The sequence below is a fragment of the Vicugna pacos genome, chromosome 3 (genome assembly GCF_048564905.1).
Source record: "Vicugna pacos chromosome 3, VicPac4, whole genome shotgun sequence".
Lineage (NCBI taxonomy): Eukaryota > Metazoa > Chordata > Mammalia > Artiodactyla > Camelidae > Vicugna > Vicugna pacos.
The window spans coordinates 28,818,868-28,841,185 of NC_132989.1; the positions used below are offsets into that span (position 1 = coordinate 28,818,868).

The window sequence follows — 22,318 nt, forward strand, 5'->3', positions numbered from 1 at the left end:
TACACAAAGATGATTATCTGGAAATTTAAATAAAGTTCTTGTTTTAGAGTACTTTTTACAGTCTTCTGTTGCCTTCACAGGGTCAATTTCTCAGACCACATGAGATGCACACTTCATCTCCCTTACCTCATTCTTAATTTTCCAGTGGCTAAGTCAGGTTCTTAGGGATAGGGCAAGTATCCACTTGCTGCACAGAAAACAGACTTCACAACTCAGGAGCCACTTGTTTTCTGTTCTTCTTGCTCAAAAGGTCTTGGTCTGTAGTGTGTTCCCACTCCCTGTCCCACATTAAGCATCTGTCACTTAAAAAGCGCCCTAACCTTTCTCTCCCTTCCAGGGCCTCAGCACCTTCCACTTTGCTTAACACCCAGCTAGGCTCATTCCTCACAGTTTCTCCTGCCTCTCTGCCTCTCCCAGCTCCTGCATCCATCAGTATCTGGGAGACAGCTCTGACCCAATCCTGTTCGTTTCCTGGAAACCAAGCTTCGCCTTAGTCATAGCATCAGATTCTGGTACACCAGAATTGGATCAACCCATCCATTTCCTCTGTGGGAGGGAGGCAGTAGTGTGACTGACAGGTGGGAATGCTGCATCAATGTGTCTATTTATAGCTTGCTACATTGCAACTGGGTGCTGCTATGGAGGGAGAGCTGCTGTGACAGGAGTGAGACAACGAGCCCCACTTGGAAGAGCGATTTACTTCTGAGTCAGCAGCTTTGGGGAGGTAAAGGAAGAAACCTTCTGGGCCAGAGTTCTGGATAGAAGAATGAACATTCTGCCCAGCCTCCAAGAGTACAAGTAGGGAAAGGTCTAGTTGTAAGCACAAGAGTTAAACAGCTGCCATTCCCAAGGGACCTAGGACCTGGATTCCCCAATCCTGTGGCTAGACCCATGGCTTTGGTCAGCCCTAACCAATTGCCACACGTTGTCCAGACCTCTCTGGGCCAAGCCCTGAGGACTGAGATACTACACCAATGCTGCCACTGAGGGGCTTCTATGCAAGGCCCAGGTGAGGCTGTGGAGGTGGCCTAAGGCAGGAGTACTAGAAGGAACCAAGGCTACCCCATCCCTACCCTAATTTAGCAATCTTGGCTTCTCTGAAACCTTTTCCCTAAGACCAGCCGTGGGGCAGTCCCAAGGATGTAGATGGAGAAGTGGAAGAGGTCTGTCCCCCAGTCACTATTAGACTGTGGGCAAGGACCTTGCAAATATAGCATCATCGCCTGCCCAAGTCGGGCATTGCGCTTTATGGGTACCATCTGTCACTATAAAACAGCAAGTTAAGGTTATTGTTATTTTTCAGTTGAGGAAACTGAGGTCCCGAGTACCTTGGCAGCAGCAGCCAAACTGGGATTTCCTGTCTTGGCAGCCCCAAGCAGGGTAGGCATTCCTTTACTTCCTCAGGGCAGGTAAGTGACCTGGAGGTGGGTGGGCCCTCAAAAAAGGGACTGTTTGAGGACCGAAACCCTGCCTTCTTGCCACCTCATCAACGGGTGTGAGGAACCAGGTTGGTTTTCGGGGATTCAATCCTGGCGTCCACTCTGAAGAGGATGTCCGGGTGACCCCCTCGCTCGCGCTGGGGGTACAGATACCCCCATCCCCTGGGAAGGAGGGCGAGGAGACGGCCACAGGAACTAGCAGGCTGGGGGAGTGCAGAGTGAGGGGAGTCATGCGGCCGGGTGCGTTAGGCTTTCCAGGACAGCCTTTCTCAGGGCGAGCTGGTGTGGGGGTGGAGTGGGAGCCGGTGGGGCGGGCCCGCGGTCGCCCCGGGGCGGCGGCGCCAGGCCGGAGGAGGTGGGGAGGGGCAGCCGCCCTGTACTTCCCCTTAGCGGCTAGCTCTACAACAGCCTGATTTCCCCGAAATGATGAGGCGGCGCCGACCAATGGGCGCCCCCGCGGCTCTTTAGGAGGCGGGGCCGTGCCTGGGCTGGGGGAATCCCGCTAAGTGTTTAGATTTCTCGCCGCGCCGCTGCCCAGGCAGAGCGCGCCACTCCTTCGTCGAGGCAGGACGTGCGCCCGAGCCAGGCCGAGCAGAGGCCAGCAGGAGCTGTGCCAGGCCAAAGCCAGCCGTGCCCAGCAGCTCTGCGACCCGGTCCTCTGCCTTCTCCTCGCTCCCACCCGGAGTCGCGCTCCCTACCCTCGCATAGCAGTCCTCGCCGCTCCAGGACCCTCGGGCGCCGCCGCCGAATAGGGCTTGCTGCCGAGGTGAGCCCGCCTTCGCCGCGGGGGGCACTGGTGGCGTCGAACAAAGGCGCGCGGGGCACCAGGAAATGGGGGCCGAAAACCTCAGCTTAAGAGAGTGGCGGGCGCAGTGTTGCCTGGGCCCCTGGGCTGTCTCGGGAGGGCGCTGGAGGAGCGGCGAGCATTGGTGCTGGGAGGGCGGGCCGTGGCGTGGACCGCCCACCCGGCCGAGGTTGCCGGCGCCGGGCCACTGTCGCAGTAATGTGTGCGCGAAGCCGCCGGCGGCCTCTGGGTGGCCCTGTATGTTGGTTGCGCGCATCACAAGCCCTGCGGGGAAGTCGAGTGTACGTCCGCTCGTGGGCACCCCGTGATCCCGGCGCCAACTTTCCGCGGACCCAGCTTGCTCCCAGGCCCCAGTTTTCAGGCTGTCTATGCAGGTGGCAGGGGGCTGGGGCTTACTGTCCTGGGTGTCTGGAGTATCTCCCGGGGCCGCGGAAAGAGGCGCCACAGGTGTTCCTTGGGCCACTTCGCCCGAGGAGGGGAGCCAGGCGGGAAGGGTTAGCGTCCTGGCCTCTATACAGTGGCTGTCGGGGAGGCTTAGAATAGATCGACTGGTCAGGAGGTAGTGTGCGCTGTCCAAGATGCAGGGTGACTGTCTATTAAGGAAGGTGCACAGGTAGAAGCAACAACTCAAGTAGGGAAATTTCTTGGCATCAAGCAAAAGAAGCCCCTCCCTTCCCAAAGGATTTGAATTTGGGGAGAAAAGTTCTGGTATTAAGATATCTGTGGTTTTTGTCTCTTCCTGCACATAAACTCTGAAACTGTCATTTGCATGCCTGTCTCCTCCCAAGATTGCCTAGGAGGTGGTGAGGGAAGAGTGTTTTGCTCAAGATACTGAAGAGATTTGGGGGGCAGTTTTATTCCAGAGAAAGCCCCCTTCCTCATGATTGTAGTACTTGGTACCTAGCCAAGGGTAGGGGAGGGTAACTGAGTGACCTGGGGTGGGGCAGGGTAGTGCCCAGGGGCTGCTCAACAGACTCCAAACAGGAGCTTTCTGTCTTCTCTTCACAGCAAACATGCCCATCACTCGGATGCGCATGAGACCCTGGCTAGAGATGCAGATTAATTCCAACCAAATCCCAGGGCTGATCTGGATTAATAAAGTGAGTGTAATTCTTTGGGTTTTTCTGCCACTTTTTTAACCTATGTCCTTTGGGGGACCAAAGCTTCAGATGCAGCTCAAAAAGGGAAGTGATAGGGAGCACACAGATGTGTTTCCCAGTGGGTCCTGCATGTAGGGAACGTGCAAGACCCAGCCCAGGGCCCCACTGGCCAACTTCTGCCTGCCTGCCTTCTCAGGAAAGGGACAAGGCAACCAACTGAGGGCACTGACAGTTTTCCAACAGCAAGATTCTCCCAGCATCTGCAGAGCTGGAGTTTTAGCCTCTCATGAAGGAGACCCCAACAAGCACACACAGCTTATAGGGCTCTAGTCAGATAGGAGACAGAGGAGTGGGCACTGCAGGCAGGAACATGGCTGGCTCAGCAGGGGACCCCAAAATTGACCTTGTACGGGTTTTCCAGGCCCCAGAGGCCTCTTGCCAATGCACAAAGGGCAACATAGACCCTGCAGACTTAGTAATAACAGGATTAATATATAGTGACATTAGTACACTTAGTTAAGAATAGTATTCACAATAATAGCTAATGTTTACTGTGTACTTACTACAAGCAGGGCAGCATGCTAAATATGTTATTTACATTGATTGTGTCATTTAATCCTCAAAATAGCCCTGTGAGGTAGATCCTATTAATATTGCCATTTCCAGGTAAGGAAACAGAGACACTGAAAGGTAGATAAGGAGATCACACAAAAAGTGTTAAGGCCAAGATTTGAACCAGAGCAGTCTGACTCAAAAATCATACTTTTAACCACTAGTAATGATAACAATGAGACCTTAGCTTTTATATTTGTTACTGTGTTTTTTTCATTTCACCAAAGAGAAAACAGTGAGGGACAAAGAGGTACAGTGACAATGCCAGGGTCACAAGTAGTCATCATCCAAGTCTGGCCCTGCGCTCCCTCAGGTGTATGGCCACGATGCTCTTTGTAGAAGCCAGTTGTCACAATTGCCCTGAACAGTCCCATCTAATAGACAGAGTTCTCACTTCTATGTTGGTGCTGACAAGCCAGAGAGAAGCATCCCAGGGTACTCTGTATGGGTCCCAGCACATCTGTAACTAGCAGAAGGAAGTCGTTGCTGAGCTGTTGGTGACACAGCTCATCAGAACCCAGAGCCCCTTCTGAGAGATCTAGAGTGATGGAGTAGCCTGTTCAAACCATTCTCAGGATGGGTCAACCCAAGCCAGATGTCAGGGTGAAAAGGGGAAGTCAGCCTTTTCCCAGACCTGGGGGGGCTGGGCAGACTCAGGCCAAAAACCTATGGTCTCTAAGCTGACACAGCCTTGTGTGTATGTGTGCATGTGTGCTGTGCAGGAGGAGATGATCTTCCAGATCCCATGGAAGCATGCTGCCAAGCATGGCTGGGACATCAACAAGGACGCCTGTCTCTTTCGGAGCTGGGCCATTCACACAGGTGTGTGTCCTGAATTCCAGCTTAGAAGGGGCCAGGAAGGAGATAAGGGGAGGTGCTTCTAATACACACACAAGCTCTTCATTGAAGTCTCAGAGCTCCTTGAGATGTTGTACAGGATTCAGGGATGGGCAGGAGGCAGACCTATGTTTGGGGTGGGCGGGGTGGGGAAGGTCCATCATTTCAACAAGTTCACGAATTAATTTGTGAGGCCAAAATCTTAGAAAGTGTGGCTTCATGGAGTTTGTGGCTGGATTAAAGTTCTCCCTGGCAAAAGCAGCTGTGAGCAAGGACACTGAAAGAGACTCAGGGCTTCCTTTTTCTTGATGTTGACCAATGGTTCTTGGCCCAAGGCCCATCTGGTTGGCAGCCTCCTTTTATCCTTGAGGGATGGCATTCTTGGTCCATCTCAGACCAGCCAGCCCACCTATCAGTAAGTATTCTTTGGCCACTCTCATGTTTGGAAATATCAGATCAGCCCCAGTCCCTATCCTCAGGCTGCTGACAGCCAAAGCAGGGAGACTGGGCATGATCTGGGACAAAGGCAGCACTTTTGGGCATATGGGCTCTCCAGTGCTTCTGACTGGGTCCCTCACTGAAGCTTGCTGGATGTGTTTGAGCCAACTCTGGGCATTTAAGAAGCCCTAGGACCCAGGGCCTGCACAAGTGTCACCCAGGCATACCTGCTGGTTTGACCATTTTGGATCTATCTCTGACAGTCTGAGAGCCTCTTGTCTTTCTCCTCCCAAGCTGGAGAGCAGCTGAGGATCCCCACCTTTAGCCCTGATGATACTCTTCACTTTGCTGCCCACTAGGCCGATACAAAGCAGGGGAAAAGGAGCCAGATCCCAAGACATGGAAGGCCAACTTCCGCTGTGCCATGAACTCCCTGCCAGATATTGAGGAGGTGAAGGACCAGAGCAGGAACAAGGGCAGCTCAGCTGTGCGGGTGTACCGGATGCTCCCACCCCTCACCAAGAACCAGAGGAAAGGTATCAAAGGGCTCAAGGTCCTGAGGAAGCCCTCAGGGAGGGAGGGAAGGAGGAAAGACAGCTGGGGCTGGCATGCCTGTCTATACCAAAGCTGACAGCCTTTCTGCCTCACAGAGAGAAAGTCCAAGTCCAGCCGAGATGCTAAGAGCAAGGCCAAGAAGAAGGTGAGTGTGGTCCTCAATAGCTAGCCTTTGGTCACCGGAAATCAGGATGGGCAGTGGAAGGAGTGCCACGGCAAGCCTGGGCCTAAACTGCTTTCTCCTTCTATAGTCATGTGGGGAATCCAGCCCGGATACTTTCTCTGATGGACTCAGCAGCTCCACCCTGCCTGATGACCACAGCAGCTACACAGCTCAGGGCTACATGGGGCAGGACTTGGACATTGAACGGGCCCTTACTCCAGGTGAGGTGGGCTGAGTCTGGCAGAGGGACCACATGGGTTGGTGGGATGGCTTTTCCTCTTGGGTCTAGGAGGCACTGTGCTTGCGGATGGTGGCCTGTTAGAGAAGGCTTCGGGTTGGGGGGATGCTGGGTGTGACGGCAAACTAAGAAAGCACACAGTTCTGACCTACTTTTCTGTTGTCCTGAAGCACTGTCACCGTGTGCCGTTAGTAGCACTCTCCCTGACTGGCGCATCCCAGTGGAAATTGTGCCAGACAGCACGAGTGACCTGTACAACTTCCAGGTGTCACCCATGCCCTCCACCTCTGAAGGTTAGTGCTGCTGGGGCCTGGCCTGCTGGCCTGTTTGGATCCTGGGAGGGGTTTCCTGAAGGAGAAAAATGCTCAGAACTCAACCTGGCACTGAGCTGACTATGGTGGGCTGGAGAGAAGAGGGAAGAGGTGTGGCTTCAGGGTTCAAGAGGCGAGTCACCAGGAACATGTCCTGTTCTGGAATCTCCATGGCAGGCAGATGTCTGCAGGAGACCAGAGTGTGTATATGCACAAGTAAATGGGCAGGAGGACGTGGTGAGGTTGGCACTGCAGAGTGAGCCTGGCTGACCACCAGCCAACTTCTGTTCCTTATCCACAGCCGCAACAGATGAGGACGAGGAAGGGAAATTAACTGAGGACATCATGAAGGTAAAGCCCCTTCCTTCCTCCATGGGTGCTTTTCTGAGGTGGCTGCTGCTCAGTGAGGGGAGAGAACCAGTGAGAACTTCCCAGTTGGAGGGTAGGCAGCTGCTGCTGCTGTGACCTGTCTGCTTGCATAGTCCTACTAGTGCCACATCCATGTGGCTAGGGACCACTGACCTTCTTGGCTGGTGGGACAGTCACTGTGGAAGTGAGGACAGGAGGGAGGCCTGGTTCCTGACATGCCTCCCTAGAGCAGGCCTCAGGGCCTCAGACAGCTCTGAGTCAGCCACCGGGTTCCTGGCCTGTGTCCTCCACCCCAACATGTCCCAGCCCTGTTAGTTCAGGAAATGCACATCAGGTTTCAATAATCAGCCTTTGGGATCTGTAATATGATGGCTTTTTTTTTTTTTTTTTAAAGCAAATTATCCTCCAGGTTTTTTTCTGCTTCAGTTTTTAAAATGAAGGTAAAAACTTCTGTAGTGGTTGTACCCAGGCTCTGTCCATCAGCACAGAAAATGAAGATATGGGCTTAATTCCTATCTCTAGCTTTTCTAGGCATCTTTTCTTGACTTAATATGTTAACCATTGCTTTAAGCCACACTCCCTGTTGGTATGTCCTTACTCAGTTAAGAAGGAAGTCTTGGAAATTCTATGCCAGAGGGTAGATGTGGGAGTGTGGGTCCAGGGCAGACCCTCACCTCCAAGGATCCCATCCTAACTGCACTCCATGTGTGCATCCATCTGAGAATGTGAAAATGGCCAAGGATGTTATCCTGGCTGGGAAGCTTTGGCTCATTGAGGGCAGGGCCAGAGGGTGAGTCTGTACTGGAAGTGAGCTGATTGCTTCTTGTTTCTCTTTCGCCAGCTCTTGGAGCAGTCAGGATGGCAGCAGACAAATGTGGATGGGAAGGGGTACCTGCTCAATGAACCTGGGGCCCAACCCACCTCTGTCTATGGAGACTTCAACTGCAAGGAAGAGCCAGAAGTTGACAGCCCTGGGGGTAAGAAGCCCCTGGATCCATATGGCTTCCCAGAAAAGGAAGAACAATGTGGGGGGCGGGGAAGGCTGTGGAGCAAGATCAGAGAGCAGCAGAGGTAAAGCATCCTTCTTAAACTTATCTGGGTACAGCTTGCAAATTGGCTGCTGCTCCCAGGCCCTCATGTTTGCCTAAAGATGTGGCTCCCGTGGGGTGGAAAGCAGAGGCTGCTGTGTCTGTGGTCTTCAAGGATAGAGCTGGAGGGTTGGGGGAGAATGGATCTGCCTCCCACCCTCAATCCTCACACAACCTTCTTCATGTCTTCTAGGGTATATTGGGCTGATATCTTCAGATCTGAAGAACATGGACACCAGCTGGCTGGACAGCCTGCTGCCCCCAGTCAGGCTGCCCTCCATCCAGGCCATTCCTTGTGCACCATAGGTGGGCCCCTGGCCCCCTTTAACTCCTCTAGGCGAGCAGGACCTGGCATCATGGTGGCTGTGGTTCAGAGAAGCAGGACTTCTGTGGCTCCTTGATATGGCAAAGTGTGACTCCATTGCCAAACAGGGATGGGGCTTTCCTCTTTGGAACAGTGGCCTCTGGGGGCCTAGCAGGCCAGGGTCTGGGCTCCTCTTGTGGGGTAAAGCTGGCCCTGCCTCCTGGGAAGATGGCGTTCTGAGACTGGTGTGTCAGGTAGAGGTCTCAAGACAGGAGTCAGCCTCCAGCTCTTCCCTCTGAGCCCAGCTCCTGGAAAGGGTCTTGCTATCACTGGGTTGGCCCGAGGGAACAGATCAGTGACCTCAGAAAAGCACAGCACCAACCCCAGGGCTGGCTCTGCACTAAGACAATTGCACTAAGTGATTCCTGTTCCAAAGAACCACCTCCCTTCCTAGCTGAGCCCTGGGGACTATTCCAAAGCCAGTGAAATGTGAAGGAGGAGTGGGGTCCTGCGGGACGGTGCCCCCTCTGCCTCAGAGGAGCTCTGCCCTCTGCTTGGATTGAGGGGCTTGTGAAAAAACATGGCACTTTTTCTTGTGGACCTTGCCACATTTCTGATCAGAGGTGTACACTAATGTTTCCCCCAAGCTCTTGGCCTTTGCATTTATTTATAGAGTGCCTTGCCCTGCACCCACCTGCCCCCTCAGGCAGGCCGCGGCAGCCCCTTAGCAGCCCCAGGGAGGCAAGTGTGAGCACCTTGGTGTAACTTTTAAAATTGGAAACGTCATCTGATCACTAAGTCACGTGTGACCACACATGTACATGTGTGTAAATATGTACATTTATCTTTTTATAAAAAGCTAATTGTTTATAAGGGGTGTGGCCTTTTATTTAGAGATAAATTATAGATGATTTTACTTTCTGTAGACACATTCTGATGGACTCATTGTTGGCACCCTGCCTGAGATTGACCTCAAGGTGAGCAGTGATGTGCACCTATTGCAAAATCCTTTCGATTGTATTCATGGAGAAGATGGCAGGAGAATGGGCAGTCATGGCACAGGGACATGCTCATGTAAATATAGTCACTTGCCCTTGGCTTTATAGCCAGGGCTGTGAGTTGAATTTGGGCTCCTGGGACCTGGGGAGTGTTAGGTTTTGAGTTCTTGGGAATGTGCCATAGACTCTGATGTCTTGCTAAACTCAAATGAAAGTGTACTCAGCTGCTACTCCAAAAAGTTAACAATTGGTACAGCATAGTCACACGCAATCAGAACAGACACCAGCACAAAAAAGGTCCCTGAGGCCTGCTGTGCTAAGCATTACCTCAGTGACCGGAATGTTCTCTCTCTGCGCTACTACAGTAGGCAATGACAGTCACATGTGCTAACGGAGCCTTTGAAATGTAGCCAGTGCAATGGAAGAACTGAATTTTGAAAATTATTGTATTAGTTAAAATTTAAACAGCCACACGTGGCCAGTGACTGCCATATTGGACAGTACAGGTAGATACTGCAGTGGGAGCAGATCTGAGCGGGAGGAGCTGGGGAGGCTGGAGGACACTGGGGACAGGGGCTTTGGGCTATTAACCTGCCCATTCAAGAGTAGTGAACTGTTTTGACAGCCAACAATAACTGGTGCTGAATACCAGCCTACAGTGTGCTGTGAAGCAGGTCCACGCACAAATCTGTTAGGAAAACCTTGGATGACCTTACATGAAGCAGGCTTCCTTCTTCCACGTCTTTTCAGGGTTCTGGCTGGTATACTGCATACAGAATCTCTGTAAAGCGGTATATTTCATCAGAACAGTATTTCTGAAAACTAGGTTGGGAGTCACTGATGTATGGCAACAAAGGGTTTCCGATAAGGCCCAAGTCATAGGAGTATCTGAGAGGGAAAGGTCTGGAAATGGGCTTTTCTCATCTCCCTCCACAGTCTGTGGCCCTGGGGCTAAACTGCAGCACCTACAGTAGGCAGGCTGGCCAAGGGAGGCCAACTGGCACCATGAGCACCATCCAGGAAAGGAGGCCATGGCAGTGAGGCGCTTGCTCTGGGAAACCAAGCCCTGTGGACATTTCTCCCATATTCTCAGTCCCAGGAACCACGTGGACTGTGACCCCCACCTCTTTGGGCCCAGCCCTCTGGAAGGAGTGTGGGAGAGGGAAGGCTGAGTGGGAAAATAATGAAAAAACTGGGAAATGGGTAAAGTTCAGTCAGGTGTTGGTCTGCCACGCTCAGGAAGTATTGTTTCCTGATCTCGGACATGCTGTGTGAATGGCAGGTGGCCTCTTGCTGGGTGGGCATCCTACATGTGGATACCTGGACAGATTCCAATCTCAAGCCCTGTGCATTGGAAAGTCCACCTGGATTTTTCAAGAGTAGCATCACCTGGGCACAGAAGGGGAGGGATAAGATGACCTTTCCCAGCTCCTCCAGGGCCCAGCCCTTACTGAGAATTGAATTGAGGTGGCCAGCCTTCTATGGCTTCTAACTGGGGTCTTCTAATGGGTGGCTTTTCCAGCTAGTGATGGCTGGTGATGGTGTGAACCCAGGAAGAATGGACCTGGGAGGGATGCAACCCAGAACAAACAGCGGGGACTGCTTCTGACTTCTTTACTCTCCTCTTGTCCTTCAACCGGATCCCAAAGAGAGTAGGCAGTGGATATGTTGAAGTCCCAGGCAGATAAGGAAATCTCTCAAGTTCTAATATGCAAAACTCATCACTCCTAAGTTATCAAAATGGGAGAGGAATTCCATCAATGAGCTCCCAGTCACCAGGGCCAAGATGGAATCCTGGCCTCCAGCTCTCCCTACCCCAGGCATCCTAAACAATAGGGACCATCTCCTTGGAATGTCCAGGAAGTGATCCTAAAACTCTACCCGTCCCCATCACAAGGGAGCCAGGTCCTAGGAACCAGACCTGGAAGAGTAGTCTGGGATAGAGCGAGACTTTCCAGGATGGTGACCTGGCCCATCACACCCTACCATGGACCTCAGCCCATGTCTAGCAGGAGAAATAGTAAAGTCCAACTGCTCACCTAAGGATGATGGCAGCTGACACTAACTTATTAGCCAAACAGTGCCTGAAATGGAGCAATATCAGTAAGTATAATCTGTGTCAAATTTGGGTATAATAATTTAAGGTCATTCTAAGGAATTGCCAATGCTTTTGTGGCTCATTCCCAAGACTCAGTTTAAGTGCTAACGGTAGGAGCTCTTGGCTGAGGGAGCTAGGTAGGAGCTCATCGAAAGATCTGTTTTGTTGGGGTTGTGATGACCTCATTGTCATGAAGGACCACTTTCCAGTGGGGTATACTGGCAAAGTGGGGCTCAGTCGCAACAGCTAGAACTCCTGCCAAGTCTATATATGTTCAAGGGCATTTCTGGTTAGTCAAAGGAGTTTCCTTGCCTTACTTCAAAGATGTCACTTTAATTGGGCTGTTATTCATTCACCTCATTCATTGGCAATAGGAAGAAAGCTAGATAGCTGCCCATACCAAGGCTCATGGTGGAAGAAGACCTTTAGAGAAGACAGATGCAAACCATACCCTCTTGATACATCAGTTTTCAACATCTCAGTGCACTGTGTGCAAGATAAATGCTTTCTCAGATCTCTCTGGAAGTCCGGGGTAGGGACTGCCAAAGACAGAACTGAAGTCCTGGAAAAAGTTCTGGGCCTGGTTGGAGGTGGAGTCCTTTCCTCTGGGAGTGGTGCCCCTTGGCTAGCAGGGCTAGGTAATGCCCAGGCTGTCATACTCTGGGACCATTTGATCTTTCACACTGTTTGCACAAATCCAAAATCCTTGCACTAGTGAGGTACGGGATTCCTCAGCAGCCCTGTTGGAGCACCCAGGAAGCTTCTGTCTGTTAGCCGTAATGCCCTTTCTTAATGTGGGCACAACTAACCCTTCATCACGAGGATGTGTGAAATTCACCTGAACTCTGCACTAACCTTTCCCCACTTGTGCCAGCAGTCATGGGGGCAGAGGCTTGCAGGGAGAATAGTGAGCTCGTGCACTCCCTTTTCCAGGAGTCAAAGTACTGGGCAGAGTGAGACTTAGTCAGCCAGGGCTCCCTTGTGAGGTCAAGTCTAAGGCAGCACAAGGGCATAGCTGGCTGGCAACATGGTTTTCCTAGCTCAAGGCAGCTACCAAGAGACCCGTTTCTGCTGCTTTCCTGGGAATGAGGAGTTGTAGAAGAACACTCGCTTCCGCAGGCTTAATGTGAGGCAGGACTAGGGAGTCTATGCTGTTTAATTTCAACTGGAGAGATACTAGAGGCAGTCAGTAGGCAAGAATATGGGAACTGAGTACAAGGGGAGAGACACAGTCACCCACAGCACCACCTCATCCAGCTCCATGAGCTCAGAAAGGAGTAGAACTGGAAAGGACCTCACGGGTAATGACAATATAGCCTTGAGTGCTCAATTCGCACTGGCAGCTGTGCCAAGCACCCTGTATGCACCACAGCACTGGCACCACGACCACAGTCCCTGTTCACGGACCCGGAAATGAAAGCTCAACTGGCTTACAGTGCTTGCCCAGGATGATTCAGCTAATCAGTATGGGGCCTGGACTCCAATCCACATCTGTCCATGCCCAGAACCCAGACTGGTTCCACAATGTCAAGCTACCAAAAGAAGAAGAAACTGAGACCTGGGGAGGAAATATGGAAGAGCTCACCTCTGGCCGCAAGCACCTCATGCCAAAAAAGCATTTGGGAACACCAAGGGAAGGCAGCAAAACTGCAGCTTCTCTGGATACTATGTGGGACTCCACCCTTGCTTTCAGCTCCCTGCCCCCACCTCAGGCAACATGGCTCTGCTGCTTCAGGCCCCAGGGCCCCACTGAAGTGATGTTTGGCTTGGTCCTCAGAGGGAGTGATACACCGCAAATGCCCTGGAGGCCACCTGCAGTTCAAGGGGTGGGGCCCCCGGGGGTGGGACACAGACAGGCCTGTAACTTGGCCTCAGTGCAGGGGGCAGCTTAGCCATGCAAGTCTGTTTATGAACCGGCTCCCAGCTCCAGGGGACTCTGGCCTGCTAGGCCTTATCTCAGCTCTAGGGATCAAAGAGGACTTTTCAGCTAAGTTTCTGTCTGAGCAAGGCTACCAGAGCTCTCTTACTCTCCTGCTTTAAACCAGACCCTTTGTTGGGTCCTGGGGTCCTCAGAGTCTGGACTCTGGGTGACGATATGAGCCAGGGCCACTCAAGGGTGCATCCTAACTCACAGCCACAAGGCTGGAGCCACTTTCTTCCTGTTTTGAATCTAATTTTGGCTTCTTGGTCCCTGAGAAAACCCAGCACCCCTGGAAACTGGCTGGTTGCTGCTTATATTAGATGGGCTCTCAGACTCACTGGCAGGCTTCCTTCAGGGAAGGCCTCTCCTGTCCCCTAGACCCCACTGGGCACTTCTCACTTCCATTTCTAGCCATATGCCTTGGATTGGTCTGGGTTCTCTGTTCCTGCCTTCCCCTTTTCCTTAACAGCCAGCTGGATGTGGGGTGTCTGGTTGTACTACCAACTTCTCCCTCACACTTTCAATCCTGAATCGGCTTAGAATTAGGGCAGGTGCAGTGAGTTCTTCCACAGCAGTTAAACATATTCAGCCACACCTTTGCTCAGACAGGCGAAGGGATATGCTTGGGATCACACAGTTCAGGAGCAAATTAAGTGGCCCAGGCCACGTGAGTTCTGGGGTGGTGGTGGGGGAACTGTGTGCCAGGCTTGTCTGAAAAAGCTGATTTCATGGAACAAGGAAGTTGTGTGGTTGTGTGGACACGGAGTTGGTGTTTGGGGATCTGGGGTGGACGGGGAGGGAGGGAGTCATTTGGCCAGAATAGCAATTACTTTCCTTAAAACTGAGAACAAGTCCAAGAAGTCTTTTCAAGTCGCCCACATAAGGGTGATGGTGAACTTGGGTGGGGGCTGCTATCCTTGACTTTGGGAGGTGAAGGGTGGCTGCCTCTGCTGGGGACTCAGGGCTCCCCTCTTAGTGCTCCTTCTGGGCTTGCCAGAGTGAGCGATAAACTTCTACTGTGAGAAACTGGCATCTCCATATAGGTGTGTGGGGTGGGGTATGGCAGAGGAGGGCCTGAAGGGGTGTCCAACTTTCTAAGACTCAGAATAGCATGGCGACCATTCATCACCACCCTTCTGTCATGAACTGGCAAGCAGCCAAAGTTCTCCTCCCAGGAGACCATCTGCCCCTACTTGGGGAGCCTGCTTCAGGTCACTCAGGAGGACCTCACTTTTGGTCTCTGGCCAGACTAAGACATGCCATGTTGCCCAGGGGCCCTCCTGTTACTGATGGCTCACACAGGTAAAGCCTCACAGGCCAGTGCCTGTCCCCTTCCTATCTGCTACTCCCCAGGTACCCAACCTCTCCAACCAGACTGGAAGCTCCCCAGAGGCAAGCAGCTCATCTCCTCCACATTCTCACTAAAGGAGCCCCTGCTCAGGCAGGACTGGCGCTTGAGAACAACTCTTGCAAAACGCTGGGTTAGCAAAGCCCTGCAGTCAGCATCTACTCACCTGCTCTGTCCACTGCCCACCTGGCTTGAGTCCTTCCCTGGGGGACAAGCCAGGCTGGACTCTGGGGTGCTGGCAGTAGGCTGAGAGACAGGGAGGGCACAGAATGGTACTAGTTCTGCCCCTGCTGTAGAGCCCTGAGTAGAACAGACCGTGACCAACCAGTAGCTAAAGGCCCCAGAATAAGGGCCAATGTGTCCCACAACATGCAGCACAACCCATCCATGCCCCTCAGCAGGACTGCTGGAGATGGAAGGCTGAGTCATTAATTACTTTCTTTTATTAAAAATGTACACAAGGAACATGGTTTAATTGTAAGAGTAAGAAATACAGATGAGTAAATAGAAACATTAATTGAAGCCACCTGCAGTACACCATCCAAAAGTAATCAGGCTGTTAAATGTTTAGAGACAAGATGCAAACACAATTTTCCATTCCTCTGTGATATGTTTAGGAGCTCTGTCCCATGCAGACATAGGCATGGTCTCAAGAGTGATACCTTTGCTGGAATTGCTGTAAACAGGAGTCTACACTTCCCTAGCACTTGCCTGGGGCTCTTCCTCAGCCCACAGATACCGTGCAGAGGTTGGCATCCAAGGGTCCAAAGGGCTGGCCATGAGGATTGCAGAGGTAATCTAGAGTAGATTAAGAGGAGCAAAGGGCCTTAAAGGCAGGATGACAAACTGTCCCAGTTTGCTCAGGACTGAGGAATTTCCTGGGATGCGGGATTTTCAGTGCTAAAACTCATGAAGTCCTGGGCAAACTGGGGTGAGTTGGTCAGCCCACTTGGGGGGCCAAAGGCCTTGTCCAGCTTCTCCCTCCATGCACTGCCCACAGTCCCTCCTGCTGGGTCTTAGATCCCTCAGGACCTCAGCAGGCAGCCCAGGGACAGGGGCTCCACAGGGGCCCCCACAAGGTTCTAGCCTGAGGGCCAGGGAAGGAGTGGGGAAAGGGAATGAGTAAAGGCTGAGAGGCAGTCATACTGAGAAAAGGGGCCAGGTGAACTCTGGCTGTCAAGGGCAGCCAGAGATGTAGAGGTGGAGGGGCTCCAATCCTTGGCTGCCTGCCCCTCTAGCCCTGGAGCTACCCTTAGACCTCAGTGTCTGAATCCTCAGAGGCTAGGCTCTGGCTCCAGTCCTTGGAAGCCCTAGAGTCTCTTGGTGGGAGGTCCTCAGTCCCCAGGGCTTCCCACAGCCCTGCTGCATCCAGCCTTGAATCCCTCTCTCCCACGTCCACACCCCCTGATGCTTTCTGCCGAGCCACCCTCTACCTAAGACTGGGAGCAGAGGATGGGAAAAGAGGAGTCCAGGACAGGATGAGCAGAGTAAGGAGCAGGGCAGGTGGGAGGGGATCTAGACCTCTCTAACAATGGTGGGCACATCTTGATTGTGGTCTGGCCCAGCCTCCTGTCTATGCCTAAGAATGGGGCCCTGGGAGAACCAAGATGAATAGGCAGAATAACGGTCTACGGTGGAATAGAGATGTCTACATCCTAATGCATGGGATCTGTGAATATGTTACATGGCAATGGGGAATTAAGGTTGCTAACCAGCTCACCTTAAAATAAAGAGACTATTCTGGATTACCTGGATGGGTCCAATGTAATCACAAGGGCCCTTAAATGAAGGAGGCAGAGAAGAGTCAGAACCAGAGAGAGACAGTCTTATGTGAAAGACTTGACCAACTGTTGTTGGCTTTGAAGATGGAGGAAGGGGCCACAAGGCAAGGAATGCAGGTGGCCTCTAAAAGCTGGAAAGAGCAAGGAAGCAGATTTTCTACTAGAGCCCCCAGAAAGGAATGCAGCCCTGCTGACACCTTGAATTTAATTCAGTAAGACCTATTTTGCACTTCTGACCTACAGAACAGTAAGATAATAAATCTCTGTTGTTTTAAGTTGCTTAGTTTACAGAAATTTGTTACAGCAGCAATACTGGGAAATCACCTGAGGGATGCTCAAAATCCACTGGTTACAGTCAGTCTCATAGAGCCCCAGTTTCTCTCTGAAACACCCTATTCTGTACTGGGAGACACTGTGACTCTGGAGCCCTGGGCAAGGAACGGGCCTCCACGACTTGGGTGAGTCTAGAAGGGTGCCCCAAGAACAGTGCCTCTGCTGAACGTGTCTACAGGAAACAGCTGCCTCCTTGAGCCGCTCCCCAAGTCTCCAATGGTGCTGGCTCTGAGGTGTTCTGTGCCACTTCCATACACCCTTAATACTCACAGTTCTCTCAGTCCTTGGCCTCACTACGGGGAATTCAGTTTGGCTTAGGAAAAGCTAGGACTAGAGAGAAAAAGGGTTAGAGGAAAAAAATCACTAACGTGGATGTCAGACAGCTCTTCATAAAATCCCTGCTCTGTGACTTACTAGTTGTGTGACCTCAAATAAGGCACTAAATCTCTTGTAGCCTGTCATCTGTACAATGGGTATACCAGTTTTTGTCTTGCCTGCCTCACAGGGTGTGTGATTCTCGAGTAAGATAACACATGAGAAAATGTTGTGCTGCACAGACTGAGATGCTGTTATTAATAAGCAATAACGATCACAATGCCACAGGCTTCTGCGGAGTGGATGCTCACACACCCTGGGTCAGGGAAGGAAGGGCGAGTGCAGACTTATCAGCTCTGCCCTGCCCACAGACAGGAGGCTGCAGCCTGGCCAGGAGAGAAGAGAAAGACTTGTCTTTTTCTGAGCCACTGCCTTAGAGCTCACACCAGACGTGAGACAGAGACACCCTGCAGCCCGCAGGATGTCCTCCCAACCACCACAGGCTGAGGCTTTGTGTGCTTTTTTTTCCCTAAAAAAAAAAAAGGTTTTCTACGGTTTCTTTTGCATAAAAAACACTCCCTTCTTCTTATAAAAATACTCACAATTTGACAGGGAAAAGGTGGAACATGAAACTATACACAATACAACTCCAATCTAATGAATATATAATTTTATATGTGAGATACCTACTGGAAGATATGCATCAGAATACTAATGGTAATTATCTTTGGTTGGTAGAACTGTGGGTGATTATATTTTCTTTTTACTTCTGTAACTTAAAAATGCTCTACAATGACCTATAACTACTTTTACAGTTAGAAAAAAAATATGAAAAGTACCAGGGACTTCCTTTTGTGGGACCACAAACTGGACTAGGGGAGTCATTTGAGCTGGGGTCTGCACAGGTGGCAGTCCTGACCCTAGTCCTTGCTGTGGGACCTCGAAGACTCATTACTTTCCTCCCTGGTCTCTGTTGGCCTGGTGAGACAGAATGCTGGACAAGATGCTCTTCATGATTCTCTACAGCTCAATAATTGAAGTATTCACCTTAGTCTCATCCATTCCTGCTCCATGCCCAGCTTCCAGTGGCTTCTGTGTTTCTGGAGAACTCCTTGCCACTTCCCTCACCAGTTTTGTTTCTCCCAGACCTGCCCAGAGAGTTGCTGCCTCCTGGCATTTGCCTACATCACCGTTTGCACTTCTCAGAGCCCTGCCCTTCCTTGAAGAACAAAGCCTGGCCAAATCCTGGGCAGCGTGCTGGCCTGCATGACCTCTGTTTCCCTCTAACTAGTACATAACAATAGCTACTGTTTATTGACTGTTTACTTCGGGGAACACAGCAAAAGTGCCCTCATTTAATCCTAGGCCACCAGCAGCTGCATAGTCTAAAATTTGAACAGCTTCCCCTGGAGTTGTGCAGTATAGTGATCCTATTAGATCCTCTCTTGCCTCTGAGGGATATATTGCTATCCCCACTTCACTGACAAGATAATGAAGGCTCAGAGGAGTTAAGTCAACTCATCCATGGTCACACAGTGGGTTTGTCGCAGAGCTAGGGCTTGACCTCTAGACAGTTCATTCCAAGTCCAGTGTGTTTTCACTCCCACAGTGGTTATCTTTCTCAACAACTCCCACATTCCAGCACTGGAGGGCAAGCAGGATATATTCTGAGTTGAACACACAGAGAACACCCACTGAATGTTTGGTGGTAGTGGTGTGGATCACAATGAGTACAACCATTCAATTAACAAGTCTTCCCAGAGTGTCTGGGAGCTCTGGGGGGCAGGGACAGGCCTATTCTGTTCACTGCTATATTCCAGCATCTAGCAGTGCCTGACACATAGTACTTGCTCAATAAATGACAGTGAATTCACGATTTTTCATTCAAATAAAAAAACAAAAAAGTAAATAATAGGAGTTAATATCTATGGAGTGCCTACCTCTAGCCAGCTCTCAGGGAGTCTCCAAGAGAGCTGAGGAGAAATAGAACACTGGTGAGGCTACAGCTTGGGATTTTACATCACAAAAGTATCTATATAAAAGTCATGAGAACACCAAAGATAGAAAGATTCTCAGCAGCAACCCTAAGCTTACCTACCACGTTGGAGGCCATGCCAGCAGCTGTTACCATCACAACCTGAATACGCCAACCGCCAAAGCACACAAACCCAGACTTGCCATCTGCCTCCATGGTTCTGTCCAGACCATACTTTTACTGCCTCTCCCGACTGCATAACCAGAATGCTGAGGGCCATAAGACAAACAGTCATGGAAATTGGTGACCATTTAGCTTGAAAAAGGAGGGTGGTCTTCAATACCTGATGGGCTGCCGGGGGCCAGAGCCCTGGGCACCTCCTGAGGAAGTCTGCTCTGGCTGGGCTGTCTGGAAATGGACCGGAGAAGCAGGGAGCCTGGCAGGCTACCTCTCTGAGGCCTGATGAGGCCTACTCTCTGCAGCATATACTCTATACATTTGTTCACACACATTTAGTAACTGTCATCCATGGCCTATTCCAGGCTAGGGAGATAGGGTGAATAAAACAAGCTTGCCACTTTAGAAAGCACCCTAAGAGGGACAGTCAGGAAAGCCTCATCCTGTGGCCTTAGACTCCTTATTGTGCATAGCATAAGGCCACTGCTGTCTCAGCCACTGCTGAAGACCATTTTCTTCCTATATTCTGAAGGGGCCAAGCATAAGGCAGATAATCAACAAACACACATATTCCTGAAGTGGTGATCCTGGGATGGGAACTCCAACCGAATCAATACTCTATGAGGGCCAAGTGGGCTGGGTCCCAGGCATGGTCATTTGCACGTGTCCTTCTGCCCTTCAGATCCCCTCAAGTCCATCCAGATCTTGACCATGGTGTCTTCCAGCCTGTTTCCACAACCACTGGTTTCTCATTTCCCAGCTGCAGTGATATGTCAAAGGATGTCCTCCAATCCACAAGTGCACACTGGCTTTTATCTTCCATTCCTTCCAGGGCTTCTCATCTGCAGTTAACAGTTGTGGTTCAGCAAACAGTGTAGAATCTGAGTGCTGTACCAAAAAAGGCTCATGTGGGGTAGAGCTCATTCTGCTGTCCTGTCCACTCACTGCACTGGTCAGTGCTGGAAATGACACAGTACACTTTTATTTTTAATTCCAAAACAATAACTAGGCAGAAAATGCACAAAGCATATATATGTTCAGTTTAATAAGTATAAAATATAAAGCAAATATCTGCATAACCACTACCAAGTCAAGAGATAAAACAATGCCAATACCCTCAAAGACCCCTGTGCAACACCAACCCTCCCCTGTGGTCATGACTAAATTGACTTTTGTGATGATAATTTCTGTGCTTTTTATAGTTTTACTTCCTCTGCATTTATCTTTAAACAATATAGTTCAGTTTTGACAGCTGTTAAACTTCATGAAAGGAATCACACTGTATGTATTCTTTTGCAGCTTCACTTAACATTAGTTGACGAGAGTTACAGAATTATTACAGTATTATTATCTAATATTACAGTATCACAGGTCGCTGTAGTTCATTCATTTTCACTGCAGAAATAGTGCACAGTTTTTATTTGCATTCTCTAGTGCTGATGCACATTTGGACTCTTCCTGGTGCTGTGTGGATATTGTGGTGCACATGGGTGAGAGTTTGGTTAGAGCAGATTCTGAGGAGTGGGGCTGCTGGGTGAGAGGGTACATATATTTTCATTACCAGATCACTTACATATTTTTCAGTTCTGAAAATGTTCCTCATGGAGGCAGTGCTGTAACACCTGAGTATTGTCTGGGACAGAGGAAATGAGGGATGCCTGCTCTTGCAGGTTGACTGACCCACCTTTGTTCCTCCAAACTTGTTCCCTCCAGCCTGGCCGCCCTGTCCCCACTGGCACCTGTAGGCTGAGGCCTCTTGGCAGCAGGCTCCTCTCCAGCCTCCCTACTTCAATGATGCAGTTGGGTGATGGTAGGAGGAGGCTGAGAATGAGGAAGTGGAAACCAAATACAAAGGCCACAGTGAAGTCTGGTCCACAAACCTCAGTACTTCAGCAGCACACTCTGTGGGAGAGGAACGTGCAGCCTACCCGTGCAGCATGCCTAGCAGGCACCAAGCCCACAAGCGCCAAGGTGTGCCACCAGACAAGCCACCACTTTGCACTAGGTTCCTGCACATAAGTCACTTCACGGAATTCTCATCCCAACCTGTGAGGTAGGTGTTATCCCATGTCACAGATGAAGACCCTGAGGCACAAAGACATTGAGCGACTGGCAACACAGGACAACTGTTAATTTGGACTAGTTTAAATTGGGTTTATGTATTTATTTATTTATTGAAGTCTAGTTGATTTCCAATGTTGTGTTAATTTCTGGTGTACAGCACAGTGATTCATTTATACATATATATATATTCCTTTTCATGTTCTTTTTCATTATAGGCCATTACAAGGTATTGAATATAGTTCCCTGTGCTATACAGGTAGGACCCTATTGTTTATCAAAATCGAGTTTAAATTATGCCTTCCCTACTTACTGGTGCAAACTTGGGCCAGTTGCCTGACTTCCTTTAGTTTCAGTTTCCTCTTCTGTAAAATGGGGCTAATTTAACTCACAGGGTTATTGAGAAAGCTAAAAGAGATAACGTGTAGAAGGAGCTTAGCAGAGTACCTGGCACAAACGAGGGATGAGCAAGACTATGAAATGGGAACTATGGAGTTCCAAGGTTGACAGCTAGGACATGGTGGGGGTGGGAGGGTACAGCTCATCTTAGTGAGCTGGAACCAGGCCACCAAGCTGAGGGAGCAGATGGGTGCTGTGTGAAGACTCAGTCAGTGGAGTACTGGCCAGGTGGACTCTGAAACGTGGGCACCCAGGCAGTCCTGCCGCCCTGGCACCTTTGCCCAGAGCTCTCTACCTATTTGTGGTTGCTTCAAAGGGCAGTAATTTCTGACAGGGAGCAGCTGGATCCCTGCACATAAAAAAGCTTCAGCCCAGCTTCAGCGCTGGCCTGCAGGAGGCCACATTGGCTGACAGCAGCAGTGGCAGCCAATGGGCAGTGGAGCCTGTTGCTAAGGTCACTGGTGAACCTTATTTGGCAACATGAGGCTGACCCTGCATTCACCTCTGAGAACCCTGGGAAACGCCAACCACAGATGTGAAGTGAACGTCTGAAAACCACAACTGCATTTCCTTTGAGAAAAGATTCGCCTCTCCTCTCTAGCCTGCCTCTCTCAGGCTGGACGCCTTTTGTACAGTGGCTTGCAAACTCAAGA

At 50.7% G+C, this 22,318-nt stretch overlaps 2 protein-coding genes across 4 annotated transcripts in view; one reads left to right on the plus strand and one right to left on the minus strand.

Annotated features, from left to right (window-relative positions):
- RAD50 (RAD50 double strand break repair protein) overlaps positions 1-22,318 on the minus strand; it is a 209,603-nt gene that overhangs the window by 126,113 nt on the left and 61,172 nt on the right. The window lies entirely within an intron of this gene.
- Positions 1,725-9,132, plus strand: IRF1 (interferon regulatory factor 1). The gene is made up of 10 exons (XM_006212832.3): positions 1,725-2,205; positions 3,253-3,344; positions 4,679-4,778; positions 5,591-5,767; positions 5,882-5,931; positions 6,038-6,170; positions 6,358-6,480; positions 6,800-6,849; positions 7,709-7,844; positions 8,149-9,132. Exons 2-10 carry the CDS (start codon positions 3,258-3,260, stop codon positions 8,259-8,261), a joined length of 969 nt encoding a protein of 322 aa, XP_006212894.1. The 5' UTR covers positions 1,725-2,205; positions 3,253-3,257; the 3' UTR covers positions 8,262-9,132.